The 19,332-nt window shown below is 38.6% G+C and overlaps 1 protein-coding gene across 9 annotated transcripts in view; it reads right to left on the reverse strand.

Moving 5' to 3' along the window:
• LOC137273647 (spectrin alpha chain-like) overlaps positions 1–19,332 on the reverse strand; it is a 61,144-nt gene that overhangs the window by 16,763 nt on the left and 25,049 nt on the right. For 3 of the 9 annotated variants that reach the window (XM_067806433.1, XM_067806430.1, XM_067806434.1), the window contains exons 17-34: positions 18,472–18,584; positions 14,744–14,812; positions 14,149–14,265; positions 12,839–12,965; positions 12,256–12,446; positions 11,561–11,710; positions 11,180–11,272; positions 9,600–9,734; positions 9,275–9,420; positions 8,506–8,704; positions 7,896–8,003; positions 7,399–7,490; positions 6,664–6,808; positions 6,106–6,222; positions 5,629–5,693; positions 5,140–5,239; positions 1,081–1,229; positions 540–729 (exon numbers count right to left, since the gene is read on the reverse strand). In XM_067806433.1, coding sequence (XP_067662534.1) covers positions 540–729; positions 1,081–1,229; positions 5,140–5,239; positions 5,629–5,693; positions 6,106–6,222; positions 6,664–6,808; positions 7,399–7,490; positions 7,896–8,003; positions 8,506–8,704; positions 9,275–9,420; positions 9,600–9,734; positions 11,180–11,272; positions 11,561–11,710; positions 12,256–12,446; positions 12,839–12,965; positions 14,149–14,265; positions 14,744–14,812; positions 18,472–18,584 — 2,306 coding nt within the window. Of the gene's footprint in view, positions 1–539; positions 730–1,080; positions 1,230–4,494; positions 4,564–5,139; positions 5,240–5,628; positions 5,694–6,105; positions 6,223–6,663; positions 6,809–7,398; positions 7,491–7,895; positions 8,004–8,505; positions 8,705–9,274; positions 9,421–9,599; positions 9,735–11,179; positions 11,273–11,560; positions 11,711–12,255; positions 12,447–12,838; positions 12,966–14,148; positions 14,266–14,743; positions 14,813–17,641; positions 17,657–18,471; positions 18,585–19,332 lie in introns of all 9 variants that reach the window. The other 6 variants (XM_067806428.1, XM_067806426.1, XM_067806435.1 and 3 more) reach the window with 3 other exon arrangements.

Genomic DNA, 19,332 nt, shown 5'->3' on the forward strand with positions numbered 1-19,332 from the left:
TTCTGGACTAAAAAATCTAGTGATTAATATGTAGAGTGGCCGAAATCATTAGCATAAGGTACATGAGCCTAGAACATTATCCAGTCACTGAGCGTTCACCCTCCAACCCCAACTGGTTGCTGGGAATGTAGCAGGGACAGATAGGGAATTGTAAATCACATGTACCTACCCGGCAATTTGTTAATTTGTTCAAAAGTGGGATATTTTTACAGCTTCTTTTACTTAGATTGCATTCAATGCACTGAAATTAAACTAAGCACTGAAACACTATTCTACACAGAACAGCAAAAGAAACTATGGCTTTTTGTTAAGTTTTAAATAGAAGACTTACACATGAACACTTACTTTTATGAGGGTTCATTTTTTAGGAAATTGCGTTTCTATTGCTGTTCAGTATATTTATTGGCCAGGCTACCAGTGAAGCACAAGTTACTTCTACAAAGCCATAAGATAATTTTGGTAGACATGTTCTGGCCTTATCCCAGATTACCATCAGGTAGGGATGGAATGAGGAAGAGTCAGCCTGACAAAACACTAACCTGAGAGTTTATTGCACGGTCAAAGTCCTCATGCTTCTTGATAAGACTCTCCACATTATCACCGTCCACTTGGTCTCCGGCCAGGAAGGCTTCGCGGGAAGCCATCCAGGACTCAGCTTGCTCGCAGTCCCGGTAGAACAGCTGCAGCTCCAGGCACTGGTCCAGTTTCATGCGGCGAGAGATCCAGGCTCTGCAAGGAACCATGGTTACACATAATTATCTGATGACACACTTCCCTAACAACAACCAACACAAACCCACAAATATCTGTACTGTTCATAAGCATGTACAATGCGTCAATATGATACAATATAACGCTTTGGCAAAATATGGCGTCTCATATTAAATATTAAAAATATATAAAAATAATAATAATAGAAACAAAAAACATGAGCGTGTACACCAACTGAGTGTGATAAAACATGAATCACTTTTGCAAAATTATGGTGTTCAGTGTTGTATTCAAGATTACAGTCTATGTATTATGCACATGCACGGCAACTTTTAAGTCTTTTGTTTTGTAGCAAACCAAAAAACGTACTGTTCCAACTCTTCCCGAGCACGAGCAAGTTCCTCAAGCTTCTGTTGAACATCTTCACTCGCATAGTGTTGATTCTGCAGAAGTTGTTGTCCAAGTTGCTCGAATGCCTGGAATGTCCCTGCACGTGCATCGATCTCAGTCCGGTGTTCCTACAATGGTAAACACTCCATTTAAAACCCATCAGACTTCTCCGTTTGATGTCACATAACAATGCAGACTTACAAATGGAAAGAAAATAAGGATAAAGATAAAAGACAGATTTACCTTACAGATTACATATATCGACAGCCAAATATCCAAAAATGATATTTTCAACTTTCATGGATTCAGACACCATTTTGAAGGTAAAAACACATCTGGTTAAGAAATTGGATATTTGTCTATCTACCACATCAACTGTTTAAAGAAAACATTGGAATTGATGAAATTACACATTCTGAGCCAGTCTAGAGCAGTCAGTGTGTGATATACAATATTCATGACATTTTTGTCTGATTTTCACTGTTTCTCAGTCCATGCAGAAGGTTAGAACAGTTTGGCAGTCTCAGGCTTTCCAGGGTGTCAAATTTATCTTCTGGCCAAAACAATCATATTTCACATTGATTATGTTTAGTCATCAAAATAAATTTAGATGTCATGGGAATGTACAAATAGACAATTTTGACACCCCTACTTTTAGTTAATTTCTCAAGGACAAGATTTATTTCAAGAGTCCATTTACATTCCCAGTTGATTAGTGACAAAATTTCATATCCATGACTGGTTTTACACAATGCACTGAGCCAATTACCTTTGTAACTGCTGAAATATTAATCAAACATTTCTTTGAGAGGGCGGGGGGGGGGGGGGGGTTATATTACAAACGTTATGTCAACAGGATTATAAAGGAACTTACATAAGGGCCACAGTCTAATATGTCCCAGGGAAATTACATATAATTAATGAAACCAACACAAGGAAGTGTTTTCATTGAGGGAAGGATTTCTGATACAGAGGTTCACTCCGGGATGATCTCGATACAGCAGTAAAAGGTTGCCGTGCATCTCCGATGCACACACTAACTACACTATGTACCCAAGTATGTATAACCATCACATGCATTGGCAGCCTGTCTAGATACACTGGCTCACACTCCAAACCATGCAGGGGAACTGAAAGTATCTCGTACGATTAACAGAATGACCACTGAGTGAGAGGTTATCCACTCTTTCTCAGATGAAACAATTACAACGACTTCAAGCTATTGTTACTTCACTCCCAATTCACTGGATATACTAGATGTGCATTTCAATAGTTAACACTGATGTAACTATAGATGATAATGCAAAATTATGGAGAAACTTAGTTCTTAACAATTACATTAAAGTCATAAGCTGACAAGACATCCTTAGATTCTTACCCTGGACAAAATCAAGCTACTCATCTCCATTTAAGTGAATGAGCTGAGTTGTATGCCACTTTTAACAATATTTCAGCAGTACCATGGCAGGGGACACCAGAATGGGTTGCACTCACTGTTCCCATATGGGGAATTAAACCCTGGTCTTTGATGTGATAGAGTGGAAGCTTTAACCACTGGGCTACCTCACCAACCCCAGCAGCTCCTTGTTAAGTAGGTTTAATCTTGCACACTGAGTTCTGTAAGTTTCAAGTCTTTTCAGGTAATCTTGAAAACAATGATGTAACTTGAAACCATTTCCTTCCTATTGGTTCTGTTTTCAGGGAAATACATGGAATGCCACCATGACGAAGCTATCATTGTAGCTATTACTAATTAGCATATTCAAAACTTTCTTTTTCTCAGATTGGAAGTTTGACCGATACTTGCTGCCGACTAATCAGGCGAGCTCGGACTAAATATCCCAGTAAATGTACAATCTTTCACTCTCAACCACTGTATATCCCGAAGTTTCTTTGAAACAGATTATTTCAAAAATATTATCCATCCTGTATCTCGACTGTGTAAAGGCAGTGACACTACTGAGGCCATGTTGTATTAATCGTATGAGACATTAAGAATGAGGATTAGGACACAGCCATGTAGTCCATGCAGTCCACTGGACACGCAGCTAATCGGGGCATCTACAAAAACCTGAAACAAACTGGTTAATTAGTCTTCAGTGAGAAAGGCAGCCTACATCCCACCCAGATATCACCACCAGGATATCGCCTTGAGGGACTTCCAGGTATTTGTTTGATTGATGTTGTTTATCCACACTCAATATTTCAGCTTTTGTACAGCTGTCTGTAGATGATTCCAGTCCAGATCAGATAACCCAGTGATTGACAGCATGAGCACTGATCTATGCAAATGGAACATGAAGACATGTGTGACCTGAGCCTGAGCACCTGATCCCATCAATTGCCACTTATGACATGGATGGGTTACAGAAGACCAATTCTAACCCAGATCTTCATGGGGGAGACATGTATGAGTGGCTATCAATTCTAACAGTACAGATATAAATATGAGTGAACCCTGTGTTGCTTCGGCAAAATGTTCTAACCCTTGTACACATTTCTATTAAGGTTACCATGCTTGTTGTTTTATGGAGATAGCACACTCAGCAATATTCCAGCTATATGATGATGGCCTGAAAATGAGTGAGTATGGACCAACCAATTCAGTGATCGACATTGTGAGCAACAATTCATGTCGTTGATGAGTAATTACGTGCATTTAATGAAGTTGCTGAACTTGGGACTGGTTCTCAGGTGTTTTTCATCGGTTGCACCCTTATCACAGTAATTATTTCCAAACTTGTACAAATTCCACTCACAGCATGACTAGCTTGCCTTTCTCACTGAGCATATAAGAGTAGAGAAGAATATATGACAGTCTAAGACACGAGTCTCAGCCCCATACAATTCCATAGACAGACACACTCATGCAAAATATATACATTATTAGATCCGTTGAAAATCATGTTACGCCCACTGACAAACTTTCCATGCATCAAAAATATATTCGCATGTATTAACCAGGACGTTTTCGGATTGGCTATCATAGTTTCATTGTTGGCATTATGTTCATGTAAGATGAGATCTCATTTTTCCCATCGTCAAAACAATTTGAGTTAAAGGTGATGTTTATTGGACAAACACATAAATGACAAAACTTGTCACATTTACAGAGTAAAATGACTAAGCACTGAATCCAAAAGTAAAGAGTAATTTCCTTAACTATTACATGCCTAATCCCACTGGGTACCCATCTTCTGCTGAGTGAACTAAATCCATCTTTCATGAACATACAATCGACAGATAGCCAGCTAATCTAAAGGGTTCAATTTCAACCATGGGGTTTCTGATGCAACACAAGTAACATTCGGTATAATGAATTTGTCATGACAGGACATCAGTCACATGGCGTGCGATCACGTGACCAGGTCACATGACCTATGACATCACTACCTCTTCCTCTTCTTCTTCATCGGGCAATGATGTGATGCCGTAATGGCTAACGATCTCAGAACTGAACATCTGTAATCAGGGTATAGCTGACAGCTTACATGGGAAGAGGACAACGACAACAATAATTACCATATGATGGGGTGTAGCGATCACAGGGGAGACACGATTTCTACTAACACTGACTTGAAATTGGTAAAAAGTAGTTATGATGTTTCAGACGGAATATTACTGCTGTATGATTACAATCCACAATGTACATTAGAAAGTCATTTGTTTGTTACTATGGTAGCACTTCTTAAATGATATGCATGAATGAGAATACACCATAAATATGTCCATATATGTACAAAGCTGCATAACTTTTTAAAAAAAATTCAACACAAGTAAGGCAACGAGAACATGGAGGAATAAAAGTGAAATTAAAACACACCACTTAATTCTGAATAGTGTTCCAAACAATAGCATTCACACTGAAGGAAAGTTCCAAACAATCTGAACACTGATTCCATGTTGGGAATCCCAATTATGCCCTTGTTGCCAAATTATAACACCAGTTTCATGTGCATGATAAGGCATGTGCCTCATCTATCCTCTCCACTAGAACAAACACTCCCTGCCTGCCCCTTCATAAAGTTGGTGACTCACCTGGTGTCTCTCCAGCAGAGCTTCAGCACCGGTGACGTCCTTGGCCAACTCATCGGAGGAGACCAGAGCCATCATGCTATTGATCCAAGTTGTTAGATCCCTGAAACAGGACACAATCTTACTGATCTTGCAAACTTTGATATATCAATTTACCTGAAATTCAAGAGGAAATAATACTCCTGTAGAATCTTACGACAAACCAGCACATTAGGCAAAGAAATCTTTCAAAATTTCCCACCTGACCACAGGACCACTGAGTGGACAATAATCAGTGGTCCTGTCTGTACTTCACTAGTCCAAAATAATAACTATCAATACAAAATTCACTGGCAACCAAAAACTGCAAACCTATCATTTAGTGGTCCTGATGAACTTTCCCTAGCCAGGGACCATATGACCAGCTTAAATTTCGAAAACTGGGGCATGGTGAAAGAATAAGGAGGCTAGTTGTAAATGGTAAAATCAAATTCTGACTAAGCTGTCCCTTACCTGTAGTCGCTGAGGAATCTCTGAAGGTCGTATGCATCCAAAAGCTTGGCCTTGCGGGCATCAGCCTGCAACAAAACAACTCACACTGACACTTTGTCATTTACAGAGGTTTACTTATACCATCTCCTATTCTCGCAGCAAACATGCTTTCTGCCGATATTGCCAATGCATGACAATGAATGGTTGTTAATCTTCATAACTGGTACTAGGAAGTGTGCGAGTGATCAAAATCTTGCCATGTTAAGAATATTGGTAAGTTTAAACCAACCTGGACTTATCGTAACTTTTCCTAACCCTTTCCTGCAGGATAGCTCCTCCATTAACTCCAAAACACTACTTCCTCATTATACAGCGAGAATGGGAGGAGCCTCACTTCATCAATAGCGAATGAATAATATAATACCTTTAAGTACCACAAGAATAGGAAACGCCTTCATATTGGAACACTATTCATTGTATCCCACTGTTGAAACCTACCTTTGATGTGAGGGCATTCCACTCCTCATTGATCTGGGTCTGGTGTTCATAGATGGTCTCTGCCTGCTCTGGGTGAGACTGCATCAGGCGCTGGGAGTTTTCATCCAGACTACGGACCTGTTAATAAAGTAACAAACAGAGATGAAGGAATTGCTGAAATACTTAAGAAGTAGATGCTCCAACTATGGGCAATAACACACTTATAGAGGCAGACTACACCTTGACACCAGAGGAAACCGTTTCTGATGCCAGATAGTCATCATCTAACAGCTGGTCAAATTTTGTTTCATAATTCCAATTTTGAAAAATATATATATACTGCTTAGCAGAGCTATTCACAATATTCCAGCAATATCACACAAGTTGATAAATATAACCCAGATAAACCCAGATGACAGCATCAGGAGTAATCCAATCTAGACTGACTTGCATGAACCAAGTTCACCAGATACATTCAGTTGCTTTGTATGACAAGGCTGACAGGTTGTTTCATCACACACTGTAATAGAGGTACTCGGCTCTCTGGGTGACAGATCTGTAAGATGCACAGAGACTGACCTTCTCTCCAAGTGCAGCTAAGTCTCTCTGGAGCCCCTCATGCTTCCTCTGCAGGGCCTGTACACTGGCCAGGTCGTGGCCATAGTTGTCATTGTTCAGGGTGTTGTCCTTCTCAGCGATCCAGTCCTTTGTCTCGATCACCTCTCTGGGAAACAAATTTGGCATGTAACTAATGATACGACAGGATGACTGACACCTTTTTTGCCCTATTTAACGGACAAACAGATTTTCAAATCAAACAGAAGGAAACAGTGTTTCATTTCGAATATGCAATTCAACATGATCAGCAAACGTTCCCAAAACTACACATCAACAAGTGTATCACTGTTAAAATGTTTACCTAAGTGAATGCTTTAACTTTAATGGACTCCTGGAAACCAACGATCCCATGGAATCTGAATCTAGGACCCTGTATTTTTTACCATCAGATTAATCCAAACTGTATTTAAACACTATGGATAATGTGAATTTTGTATGATGCCGCACTGAGCAATGTTCCAGCTATATAGTGGTAGTCTGTAAATCATCAAACTGTCTAGACCACACAATCCAGAGATCAATGATATGGACAATCCACGCAGTTGAAATATGTTGACATGCATCAACCAAGAGAGCGAGTCTGACCACCCAATCCAGTTTGTTGCCTCTTACAACCACCATGGTTTACAGAAGATCAATTGTAACCTGGATCATCATAGGTTTAATGCATGGAGAGACCCAGAATCAGGTGCCTACCTGTGGTATCTCTGCACCTCGAAGGCACTGCCAAGGGTCTCCGCACGTTCGGCTGTAACCTGCTGGAGGGTCACCCATCTCTGGTTCAGTTGCTGAAGAGAAAATCAAACACATTTAACCATGCATTAACATTCAGAGAAACTGTTCAGTGCTGCACTCAGCAGTACATGATGGAAGCTTTATTAATATTAAGTCCTGAGGAGACAGTCCAGTCATTGATATTATGAGGAATAAATAAGGCCATCATTTAAAACTAAAGAAATGATCCTGGCCATTTAAATAATTTAGTTGCCTCTTGTGACCAGCACAGATTGGAGGGGCCTTTCCTTTCCTTTCCTAACGATAATCCCCAAGGTGTTGCAATTACATATTAATTCAATCACATTCTTTTTTTCAGTGAAATTTGGTTGTCCGTTTTATGCGGGAACTTTAAATTCACCATATTACTCACCATTATGTTAACAACTCATACCCTGTTTGTACACTGGATGACTTACCGTGATCTGTTCTCGGATCTTCTCCGCAGCCTCAGTCTGTCCCATGGCAGTCAGTCTGTCTGCAATGGAGTTGAGTTCCTGGAGACGCACCTCGTTGGCTTTCAAGTCCTGAATTTCAAAACAGGAAACATTACGAAATGCAAACTCTATTAGAGAAGCATTCACAAAGCACATGAATGTAGTGTTACCAGGCTGCAACATGAACCATTCTGTTGTCTCATTTGAACATGCAACAAACAAGAGTTTACAGCTAAACAGGGCTCAGTTTACAAATATGGGAAAGTAACTTCTCTAGCTACAAATACAAACAAAACACATACTACAGTTTTACAAACTGAAGCTGAAACATTAGGGACTGAAGCAGCATTCATGAACCTGCAAAAAACATGCAATTTTAAAAGTTTTCTTAAATGGTGAGTTACATTCTTAAGATACCATGATACATTTCTTAATTGAGTGAGCAGGTTCAGTTCAACTTTTTATGATATTCCAGCAATATCCCAGTAAGGGACACCAGAAATTTGCTTCACATTGTACCCATGTGGGGAATCGAACCCAGGTTTTTGGCATAATGGTTGAATGCTTTAACCACTAGGATACTACTCATTACCTTCTGGAAGTCATCAAATTTCTTCTGCATCTCCTCCACTTGTTCCAAGTCTTCTCCAACCTCCTCCCCAACCATCAGGTTCTCCTTCTCTGTGATCCACGATGCCAGCTCTGCTGCCTCACGCACCAGCTGGTAGGCCTTTACAGACTCCCCAAGCTTCTCATGGCGCTGACGGGCAAGGTCAAGCAGGTTGGCGTACCTGCACAATTGATGTCAATTTGATAGGGCCATGCACCTGTTGGACACTACAGCTTTGATTGTATTGGTAAGCCGAAGAAGTGGTTGACAGACAGCACAAGCAACAATTTATGCCTAAAAATGACCTGAGCAATGTCACACAGTTTGACCAAACAATCCTTGCTATAATCTACCCTTCATCCATCAAGTGCTAGTTGGGAATTCTCATGAGTCCAGGTGACTGGACTTTGAAGCCAAAAGACATAAGTATTATCGAATTTATGAATAAGCAGTGACAGGAATGATGGGTATTGTTGTAGCATTCAATAATATTCCAGCTTGATTACAGAAGGCTATTAACAACCGAATTGCAATAAAACCCAGTAATCAAAATAATCAGCAATGGCCATGTGGCAGCACGTGATGATACTTGGGATTTTTTCTAAAGCCCAAACTCCCACAACAGACAGTGACTGAGTTGGCTTTAAGACCGCTTTTAACAAAATTCCAGCAATATCATTACGGGAGACACCAGAAACGGGCTTCTCACATTGGCCCCATCCCATAACAGAGATGCAGCCATTCTACTCACTGTGTCTCGATCTGATTCTGTCTGACAGAGATGGTGAACTCATCCATAAGGTTGTTGCGGCTAGCCGACAGACTAGGATCCAGCTTCTTCACGTAGGCAGCTGGGACAAAGCCCTGGCGGTCATTCACCTCAACCTTCCACCAGTCCTGTCAACAGAGGTTACTGTTGGAGTGCAGACTGATGCATTCATTCATAAATACAACAGGGCACAACCAGTAAAATATATATCCCACCTAATATATGAATACTGACACACAACCCAGTGGCTGATATCCACAAGAGACTAACCCTGTCCTTCTATGCTACAGTTTCCATGACAGCATACCTTGTTAGAGCTGTTAAGCAGGGTGAGCTGATCTCCTTTCTTCATTGAGACCTCTCGTGGAGACTTTTCTGTGTAGTCATACAGGGCGACCACTTTCTCTGTACCAAAGTCATCAATAACTGGAGCTTCTTGTTGCTGCAATGATCACACATGCTACAGTATCACACCTGTTTGTACTGCAATCAATGTCAGAGGCTCAACTCTATTTTGAAAAACAAAATATGAAAACATTCTCATCTTGTGAAGACTACTGAAATGAAATTTGTTCTAGTCCTTTAGACAAATATTTCAAATTACAAATAATTTTTTAGGCTGTCTGAAGTCTCATGATCCTATGAATATCAAAGTGCTTTCATTGATTGATTCATGAAGGTATTGCCATTAAATAATGGAGTTAAGAAGAAATTCACAATCATTCAAGGAAAGAATTGTTGGTACTTCACAGGAGTTATGTCATCCCACTGTGCCTGATTTCTGGCTATATGGCATTTAAATGTAAGAATTTTAGAAGAAATTATTATGAATTCAAGAAGACATCTGCTTTGACACGGAAGAATGCTTAACCAGATCATAAGGTTGGTGTTCTTGTAAAGCAATGTGGTACAAGCTTTATCAATAGAGGTTGCATCTATCTTTATATTACTAAAGTCAGTGAGTTCAGTTTTATGCTGCACTAAGCAATATTCCAGCTATATGGTGGTGGTTTGTAAGTACTCGCATCTAGATCAGTAAATCCTGTGATCAATGCCATGAGTATTTATCTACGCAATCGGGATACAATAATATGTGTCAAGTATGTGAGCCTGACCACCCAATGTAATTATTCACCTCTTATTTTTGTTACAATAGCAAAGTTCAACACTGAAGGATTAACTTATGATTAAGTCAGTAGGGCACACACTGGGAGTTGATTATGGACGTAGGTATGAATTGAGGAAGGCTATCTTTTTGTCCATAGCTGATGAACAGGAATCAGGAAAGGAATGCTTTAACCAGTTTCAATTTGACTTGGTTTTCAAAGCTGTATTGAGAGAGGTAAAGGTCATGGGTGTGTAAGTGTCAGCAGGAAGGGAGGTAACTCCAGGATGAAGGTGAAACAACGAACCAATTGAATTTTATGACCACTGAAATAGGGGACATCTGGATTCTGGAAAAGTACACATTTGTTTACACCACAGACATAAGCAGTCTTAGCAGTGGGAGAGAAGTTGACTGGCAATAGGCATTCTGTCCAGCCATAATACATTCCACAAAGAAACACAGCCAGTATCATTATAATGTAACTAACTTTCTTCCCAGTTCAAAACCTGAATTAGCGTACAAAATAATCAGCATAATACTCAACAAAAATCAAAACTACACTGAGACCTAAAACTAAAAATGAACTTTTTCAGTAGATAATGTTGAACAAAAATGACCACTGCAAACATGATTTCTTTTCTAACACATATCCTGAATCAGCATTCAAACTAAAGAGCACAGGATAAAAAAAAAAAAAAAAAATCATTCTAAAAAAATTACACAGAGATTCTGTAAAAAGACAAACTGATTTAAGTTCAGGAGGAATCTACTCTATGTACCTTGCATGACTGGGCTTGTTCACGAAGACCTTCAATAACACTGCGGTAGGCTTCAAGATCAGACATAAAGGCTTCATGTTTCTTTATCAAAGCCTGAAAAACAATATAAGTTGTCAGGTAAGTATAACCGATAAAACATTGTAAAAGTCAGCGTATCACCTGTAGGCCCATACAAACTGTCAGCAACCTGCATCGTGATGTGATTGAATACTGAGTATATATTAACAAAATAACAGGATTGAGTATGTTTTTGAAAATACTTTTGCAGTAATGACTGAATTTTTTAATTGTGTACAATATGTGCAATTAACAATATTCTGCTACTGTACATTCCCATTTTACAGAGCTGTAACTACTCCAATAATGTTCCTCTACACTTACCTCAGCTGAGTCCTCGTCACGTCCATAGTCAGTGTTGGCAGCCAGTGGTTCCTTTTCCCTCATCCATGACTCGGCCTCGTTGGCATCTGCGAAATATTGCTGAGCCTGGAGGGAGTCCTCAAGGTCCTGCTTGCGCTGGGTGGCCTTGTCCTAAAGCAGCAGAGAGGTGACAGGAATGAGTGCCATGAGTCACTCTGTCATGCAACTGGCAATGTCCTCATCCCTCACTTTCATAGCAGATAGCTTATTGGTATATATCATAGTCTTAAGTTGACTTATAAGCTGAAGTCAACGATGCAAAATATATTTGGTTTCACTGACATGGTAGACTCTTGGCTTAAATGCACAGACCGGTCTATTGTTATCATTTATTATTACTATTAATGTTACTGATCTATGTGTCAAATACCTGGATTTTGGCAATTTCCTTTTGAAAATGTTTGCATTTGAACGAGAATAGTTCAGGATATACATGACTAGATTAAGTTTTGGACTAGTGGCCAAAACTGCAAACTGCAAAAGGAAGTGTTACAATCATAAAATTTCCATCATGCAAATATGTCAGGTACACATTACTGGCTTTCATCATCGTAATGCATAGCACACAAGTGTGAGTGGGTGCTAGAATCATGTGATCACATTAAAGTTTTCTTTTTTATTATTGCAAACTATTCTAACTTTGACCCTTGACTAACCTTGAGTGTCTGCCACTTGTCCTGCAGTTCGCCAATCTTTTGGTTGATGGTGTCTTCGGCAAAGTGTCCCTCCTTCACCATGTCTTTGCCTACATCACACACATTGCTGATACGTGGTTCATGTCCAGCCAACTCGGCCTGAAGGGCTTGGTGTTTCTTCATCAGATTCTGCACCCCGATCAGATCACGTCCTGGATATACAAGGTTACAAAGTTTCTGCTGGTTGTTCAGCAATACATTCTACTAGAGTTATAAATATGACAGCGAAAGTGACTCTGGACTGGACAATCCTGTGATTGATAACATGCACACCTACACCTACTGTCCCTCTAGAATTAGAATGCTTCATGAATTTCACAGAAATCCATGTCTGTAAACACTGTCAAAACCAGATAATGAAATCATTGACAGTACATTGTCACATCATCAACAAAGTCGACTGAGTCTCAACACTCAAGTCATTTGGAAATCACTTACAACAAGCTCTGGTTGCTGTGGGCCAAAGATTCCACTGTGGGTGGAACTGATATAGTAAATAACACCATAATTTTGCTAAAGCATATGATCCAGTTGGTTGGCTCACCTCTGTTGGTGGAGGATGCAATTGGCTCTTTCTCCCGGATCCAGTCTTCCTCATCCTCTACATCTCGAAGGAACTGCTGGAGGCTGATGGCCTGGTCAAGCTTCTGACGACGTCCAGTCATTGGTTGCTGTTAACCACACAAATAACCTACTGTCAGACAACTACTCAACACCACCATCACAATGATTTTATACACATGTCAAAAGTTAAACTTTTAACATGTTGTTGCCTATCACGATTATACCTGTAGTATCAATTTCTGGCGGAATTTGCCACTAGGAATTATCTCGTAGCCATATCAGTGGTGTTTCACATGCTGGCAAAATAGGTACAAGAAACAAATGTCTTCTGGCATTCTCTGTTTTGAAATACCAAAAATATAACTACAATATAACTCATAGTGGCAAATTCAAACATAGCTGATACTACAAGTATCATGGTGGCAGGCAACACAGTAAGGCCAGACATGAAACCTGTAATTGACATTTTAGCATCAATATGTCAAAATTGCAATTTTTTGTGTATATTAAGCATGTACTTAGTAATACAAGACTGTTTTTTATACAGAAATAACTTAAACCAGTACCCACATCATGCTATGTGTGATTATTTAAAAAATATTTTTGCAATCAAAGTCGGGAAACAACACCAACATATTGTAAGGTGAAATATCCCACTAAGCATCATTCTGCAATCATAGTTAATTGCATAGTGTACATAACTTACAAAAAAAAGAACTTTAAAGCAAGTTTGATGTCAACTAAGGACTATATAAACTATAAACAATAAAAAATTAGTGTCCTCAGAAGGCAAACTAACTTGTACTTGTTTGGGTACCATTGAAAAGCTTGTATATTCTTATGACTGGACACTACATTTAATGCAATAGCGTAAAACTAAGCTTTCCTCTTTAAGATCAGAGTTCACAAACCTATCTTCGCATTAAGACGAAAGTTACTCCCATACACTAACACAGGCTTAAGAGTGTCTTACCACTGCAATAGCTTTGAGTAAAAGTGCCCAGAAAATAAAAATCAGCTCTTCAAATACATCAAAGTAGTCAATATTATTCACAAGAATTCAGAAATTAGTGATTGTTTGGCCTGAACAATGGCACTGAACATGTCTAAGTAAGTCCTATTCTCCTCAAGGGACTCAATGCACAATGAGAAGGAACTCTACCTTTAACAGAAAGTCTATGGCTTCAGGCATATAAATGTGAGCCAACAGTTTTTCAAAACACAGAAAACACTGTTTGTTCCTGTTGGATGCGTTTGTTCCCTCCCTCCCTTTCCACTACCAACACTCACTGTGAGTTTCTGGTACCGCTCCAGCACAATGTTTTGTTTAGCCTGGATGGTGTCACTATCAAAGTGGCCAGTGTTCTGGAACTGTGCTGCCTGAACTTTGAGTCCATCAATACGGTCCTGTGATCAGAGAGAGATAGAAGGTAATGTTCAGTTCCATCAAAATAGTCAAGGTAGAAAGTCAAAACAAAGATTGTGTTAGAAAGTCAGTACTGTCGCAGAATGAATATTTGGTTGTTTCAAGTCTTGCTAGGCAATGTTCAAGCATTAGTGAGTGAGTGATTATAGTTTTATGCCACATTCAGGAATATTCCTGCAATATTACAGCAGGGGACACCAGAAATGGGCTTTACACTTTGCCCCCATGTGGGGAATCAAATGCTTTAACCACTAGGTCCCTATTCCAACTATATGGCAGTGGTCTGTAATTAATCAAGTCTGGACCAGACATGCCGTGATCAACATCACGGGCATCAATCTGCGGATATGATGACATGTGCCAACCAGTCGATCCTGACCATGCTATCATGTTGGGCGCTCTTTACAACAAGTATGGGTTTTCAGGGGTCTCAGGCGAGCAACAGAAATGTGTACATACCTGATGAGCTCCAACGTCAGCTTCTAGCAGGGCATGTTTCTTCTGAAGGTTCTTCACTTGAGTAAGATCCTACAATGATGAGAATCGATATGAAACCTGTACTTTCTAACAACACCTTACTGCCTTAACTACTGGAAACTCCTTTTTCAAAAATTCAAGACAACACAATGATATCCTGCAATGCTTAAATTGTCCAACATTTCATCTGAAGATAAATGAAAAGATAATAAACAATTAAATAAATTTCATGTATTTAGCATCTCAAAACTTAAAATTTCAATAATAAACCCTTTCAGGTCAAATTCCATACTCCACAGTGACAAAATCTGTTACCACACTTATCATATTTACAGTGGTAATTAAATTCCTCAAATATTGAGAATTACTCGACTTCTGATCAAGGGGTAGTGCTATGTTGAAAGCAATCAGTTGTTAGGTAAACGGAACATTAGTATGTATGCACAAGCATTTGTTCTGTGTAACTCATCAATGGTAACTCACATCATGCTGAAATACAAATATGTCCAATCTGTCTAGCTTATAAAGTAGGTTACCATGAACTTATGAGCCTAATGGAGACGTATCTCAACACAGGCTCCAGTCTAGTGGTTGAAGTTGGAGGCTTGTTAATTATTGGATCAATTAAACATAGGTCAGTTAATTTTACATGAAATGTCAATATGTAATGCTAAAAAAGTACATGAATGGTATAACATGAACCTTTAGGCATAATGTAGTGTATACGTATGCTCAGTAAGAGTGATTGAGTGAGTTTACTTTATCGGCATACTCAGCAATATTCCAGCTATATGGCGCGAGTTTGTAAAAATCAAGTCTAGACCACACAATCTAACGATCACCACCATGAGCATCAATCACCACTGGGAAATGATGACGTGTCAACCAAGTCAGTGAGTCTGACTACCTGATCCTGTTAGCCGCCTCATACAACAAGTATGGGTGACCAAAGATCAATTTTAACCTGAATCTTCATGGGTTTGTTCAATAAGAAATTATCATTTAATTTTACGCACCCAAAACTAAACCCATAATAACTACAAACTGGTGCAGTGACACTACAGCACCCTAGTGACATATTGTGAGCATTGTCTATCTAGGTGTCTATGTGACTATGCATCTGTGAGATTATCAACTCCCTGGGGATAATTCCGAGAGTTCCCTTTCACATACAAGCAGAAGGACACTAGTCATGCAGGTTACATGCTAACTGTGGAATGATGTGGGAAGTTCTAAGCTCAGTCAGCAATATTTCAGCAATATTAGAGCCACACCAAGAGTCTATTATATGTAACAAGTCTTTGGGGAGACAAAACCATGACTGGTCCATGCTGTTGTGTAGACTGCCATCTTGAGGATGGACCTGATCATGCCTGATCCTAATTTCACCACCTGAACATGCATACATTCAAATGGCAGGCCATACTTTTAACAAGAGTTTAAGTGAGTAAATAGTTCATCAAGTCATGGTTCAAGGTGAGAAAACTATAAGGAACATCACACTTGTGTATTGTTAGCAATTACTGCAAAGTTCTGACTGAATGAATCACAAGTGTAAGGTGCTGAGTGTAATAAACTTAGTACCAGTCTTGCTACTATTTCATTATTGTGCTATAAGTGAGTTTGTTTAACTCCGCTTTTAGCAGTATTCCAGCAAGGCGGGGGACACCAGAAATGGGCTTCACTCATTATTCCCATATGAGGAACTCAAACCTGGATTGTCAGAAAGTAATGCTTAACCACTAGCCCACCCCACCTCCCCTACTATGCTACAAGTCAACTACAAGTTTACTGAAATGGTAAGCGTGATTCTAACACCAATACTACTAAGATACTGTTTCTATAGGTTCTATGTATGCAAAAGGGATGAAAATAATGACATGCTTGTGTTCATTCAGAGCTAAGCAATCACTGAATATATAACTCTTATATAAACCATTAAAATTCATGTTAATTATGATAAAAATTGACTTTATCAGAAAAGGTTCAAAATTTCATTTCTTAATTTGATTAAATTTTGATATACAACAAACGTTTAGTGAAAAAATTGTTCCACAAATTTAACAATTTCATTCCCTTTGTATGCAATAACACTACAGTATTCTATAGTCAAAATGCACAGTTTCATCTTCAGCTAGTCACTGACCATACACCAAGCATCTTGCTAGCACTACCCCTTCCTGAAAAAAATTCTACTGTTCAATGTTTCTCTAGATACGTAGTACGTAGCCATTGGATATAAACATACTTGCAGGAAAGACAAAAGTAAGTTGAAACCAAGCTTATATTTGCATAACAATAAATTGATGCAACAAAATAGTTCGGAAAAAATAGGTGATAAGAAATGGGAGAGAATAACCTGAAATAAGGACACACCCGCTGTTTACCATCCTTATAAAGAAGTGGATTTACGACTAACTAGTACAGCCAAATTACCGTTTTTGACACAAGATCATTAGAAGGTGAGAAATATATACTGAACAGCAAAAGAAACGCATCTTTTGATAACATATCTCACAAATGTAAGAGTTTATGTCTTCTTTAAAAACTTGACCAAAAAAATACAGTTGTGCTTCTTTTGCTGTTCAGTATGTTACAAGTCTTGATGAACGACAAATTGTTATTTTTAACAGCATGTTGCTTAAAATGTTAGAGCACACAAAATGTCAGGAATTAATATTAAAAAGAGAGATGAAATACTTTTAATTTTCTATTTCTTTTCGAAAAATTCTCAGTTTATATTGTAATTGCTTGTAAGTCGTGAGGCATTTCAGAACAAGGTTCTGATATATGATCCATTAATTTGGCAATAGTTTGTTAATAGTAAATCCTTTATGCATATATAAAGATGTAAGAGCAGCCGGTTGAACCTCCACTCACTTGTCTCTGAGTCAGCTGTCATAAGTCACAAAGAAAACCAAATAAGATTGAAGCAAATAAACGGACAGATGTTAGGCAACAAAATGACTTAACAATCTCTCAGGCATGTTTCCTCCTTAAGGGGAGACTGTCTCAAAATGGGTCCAATTATCTGCCCTTAGTTAACCGACAAAAGCCTTCCTGAGAAAATGTTCCAGCATTTTGAAATCTTCAAAGATGAGAAATGGGAAAATCGAGGGAACTGAAGTGGACCAACCCACAAGTTGATACTACAGCACTTGGATTTTCGAAACGCTCTTAGCGCTAAGACAGTCGTAAGTCAATGTTAATGTATGGCACTTACGACTATCTTAGCGCTAAGAGAGCTTCGAAAATCTAGGCCAAGGATCATTAACTCTAATGGAATTGTTATCACTGGCATATTCATGGCATTAGAAAAGTTTTAACAGGTTATAGTCACATGGACGATAAGAAGGTATTCAATTGTTATAACATGCATCTGTGATTCAACTCTACAAAAGAAACGGCACTATATAAGTTACTTTACAATTACAACTGCAGATATGTTAATCTCCATGCAAAGATATGACAAATTCAACTGGTTAAGTCCTAAATACATCACTAGCAGCATGGAAAACAATCACTGCTATATTATGAAAGAGTTTGTAATGTATTAATCTCTTAAATACAGCTACAACAGAATTAGTTAAGAGATAAAATCAACAAAAAGAAATGGAACCAATAAAGGTTAGAGTAGGATTCTAGTCTAGTCAGATGTCCACAAGATTGTAGTGCTCCATTCTTGAAAGAGACCAGGCTTTACAGCTTACCTTGCCATAGTCCTCAGAACCAATCTGACTCTCAATTTCCAAAAGCCATGACTCAACATCCTCAATGTTGCGGTTGAACTGCTGTTGCTGGGCTGCTTCCTTCAGCTTGTTGCCTAGCAACAAAATTTGAACATATATAATCAGGAAATCACTAAACATAGGATTAAAATCTCAGGCTAAAATACTTATCCTGATGTATGAAAAACTTCATTTCATAAAACATGTGTCAAAGAAAAAACAGTTCTGATAAAAACTATTCACAATACAGTTTAGCACTCAAATACATGTACATTAACACTGCATTTCTATGTACATAAAAACAATATCATATTAATGTTAATTTCATCATAAGAACATACTGTCAATGAACTCAAATCAATGTTTGCTACTACTCAAAGCATGTTAATATTCAAAACAATATACACCATTAAATCTTTTTAAACAAATCTTGATGATTCGAATAATGTAATAAATTCGACTTATCAATGTATTTGAGACATAGGTATGTCTATGACGGCTGGGAAAAAGATGATTGAATATTGCACAATTCCCTTATTCAGCACATATCAAAATACAGCACACCAATACATTATCTGGTTATCCCAATAGGATTTAGACTGGGTCCTTGGCCAGACTGCTGAGAACATTGTAACTGCGACCATAGTATACACATCAAGAATAGTAATAACTAAATGGAAGCTGTTATATAACACAATCAATTTAGCTGACTTGACTCAATGTCATGCGCTAATTATTCTGTTTCCATAAAATCATTTGCCTTTTGAACTCATCTGTCAATGGCGGAAAGGTGGGAGCCGTGCTGGTTTGTTAACTGAACCAGTTACCCATACCAATTAACTT

Source organism: Haliotis asinina, chromosome 2 (genome assembly GCF_037392515.1).
Source record: "Haliotis asinina isolate JCU_RB_2024 chromosome 2, JCU_Hal_asi_v2, whole genome shotgun sequence".
Taxonomy (NCBI): domain Eukaryota; kingdom Metazoa; phylum Mollusca; class Gastropoda; order Lepetellida; family Haliotidae; genus Haliotis; species Haliotis asinina.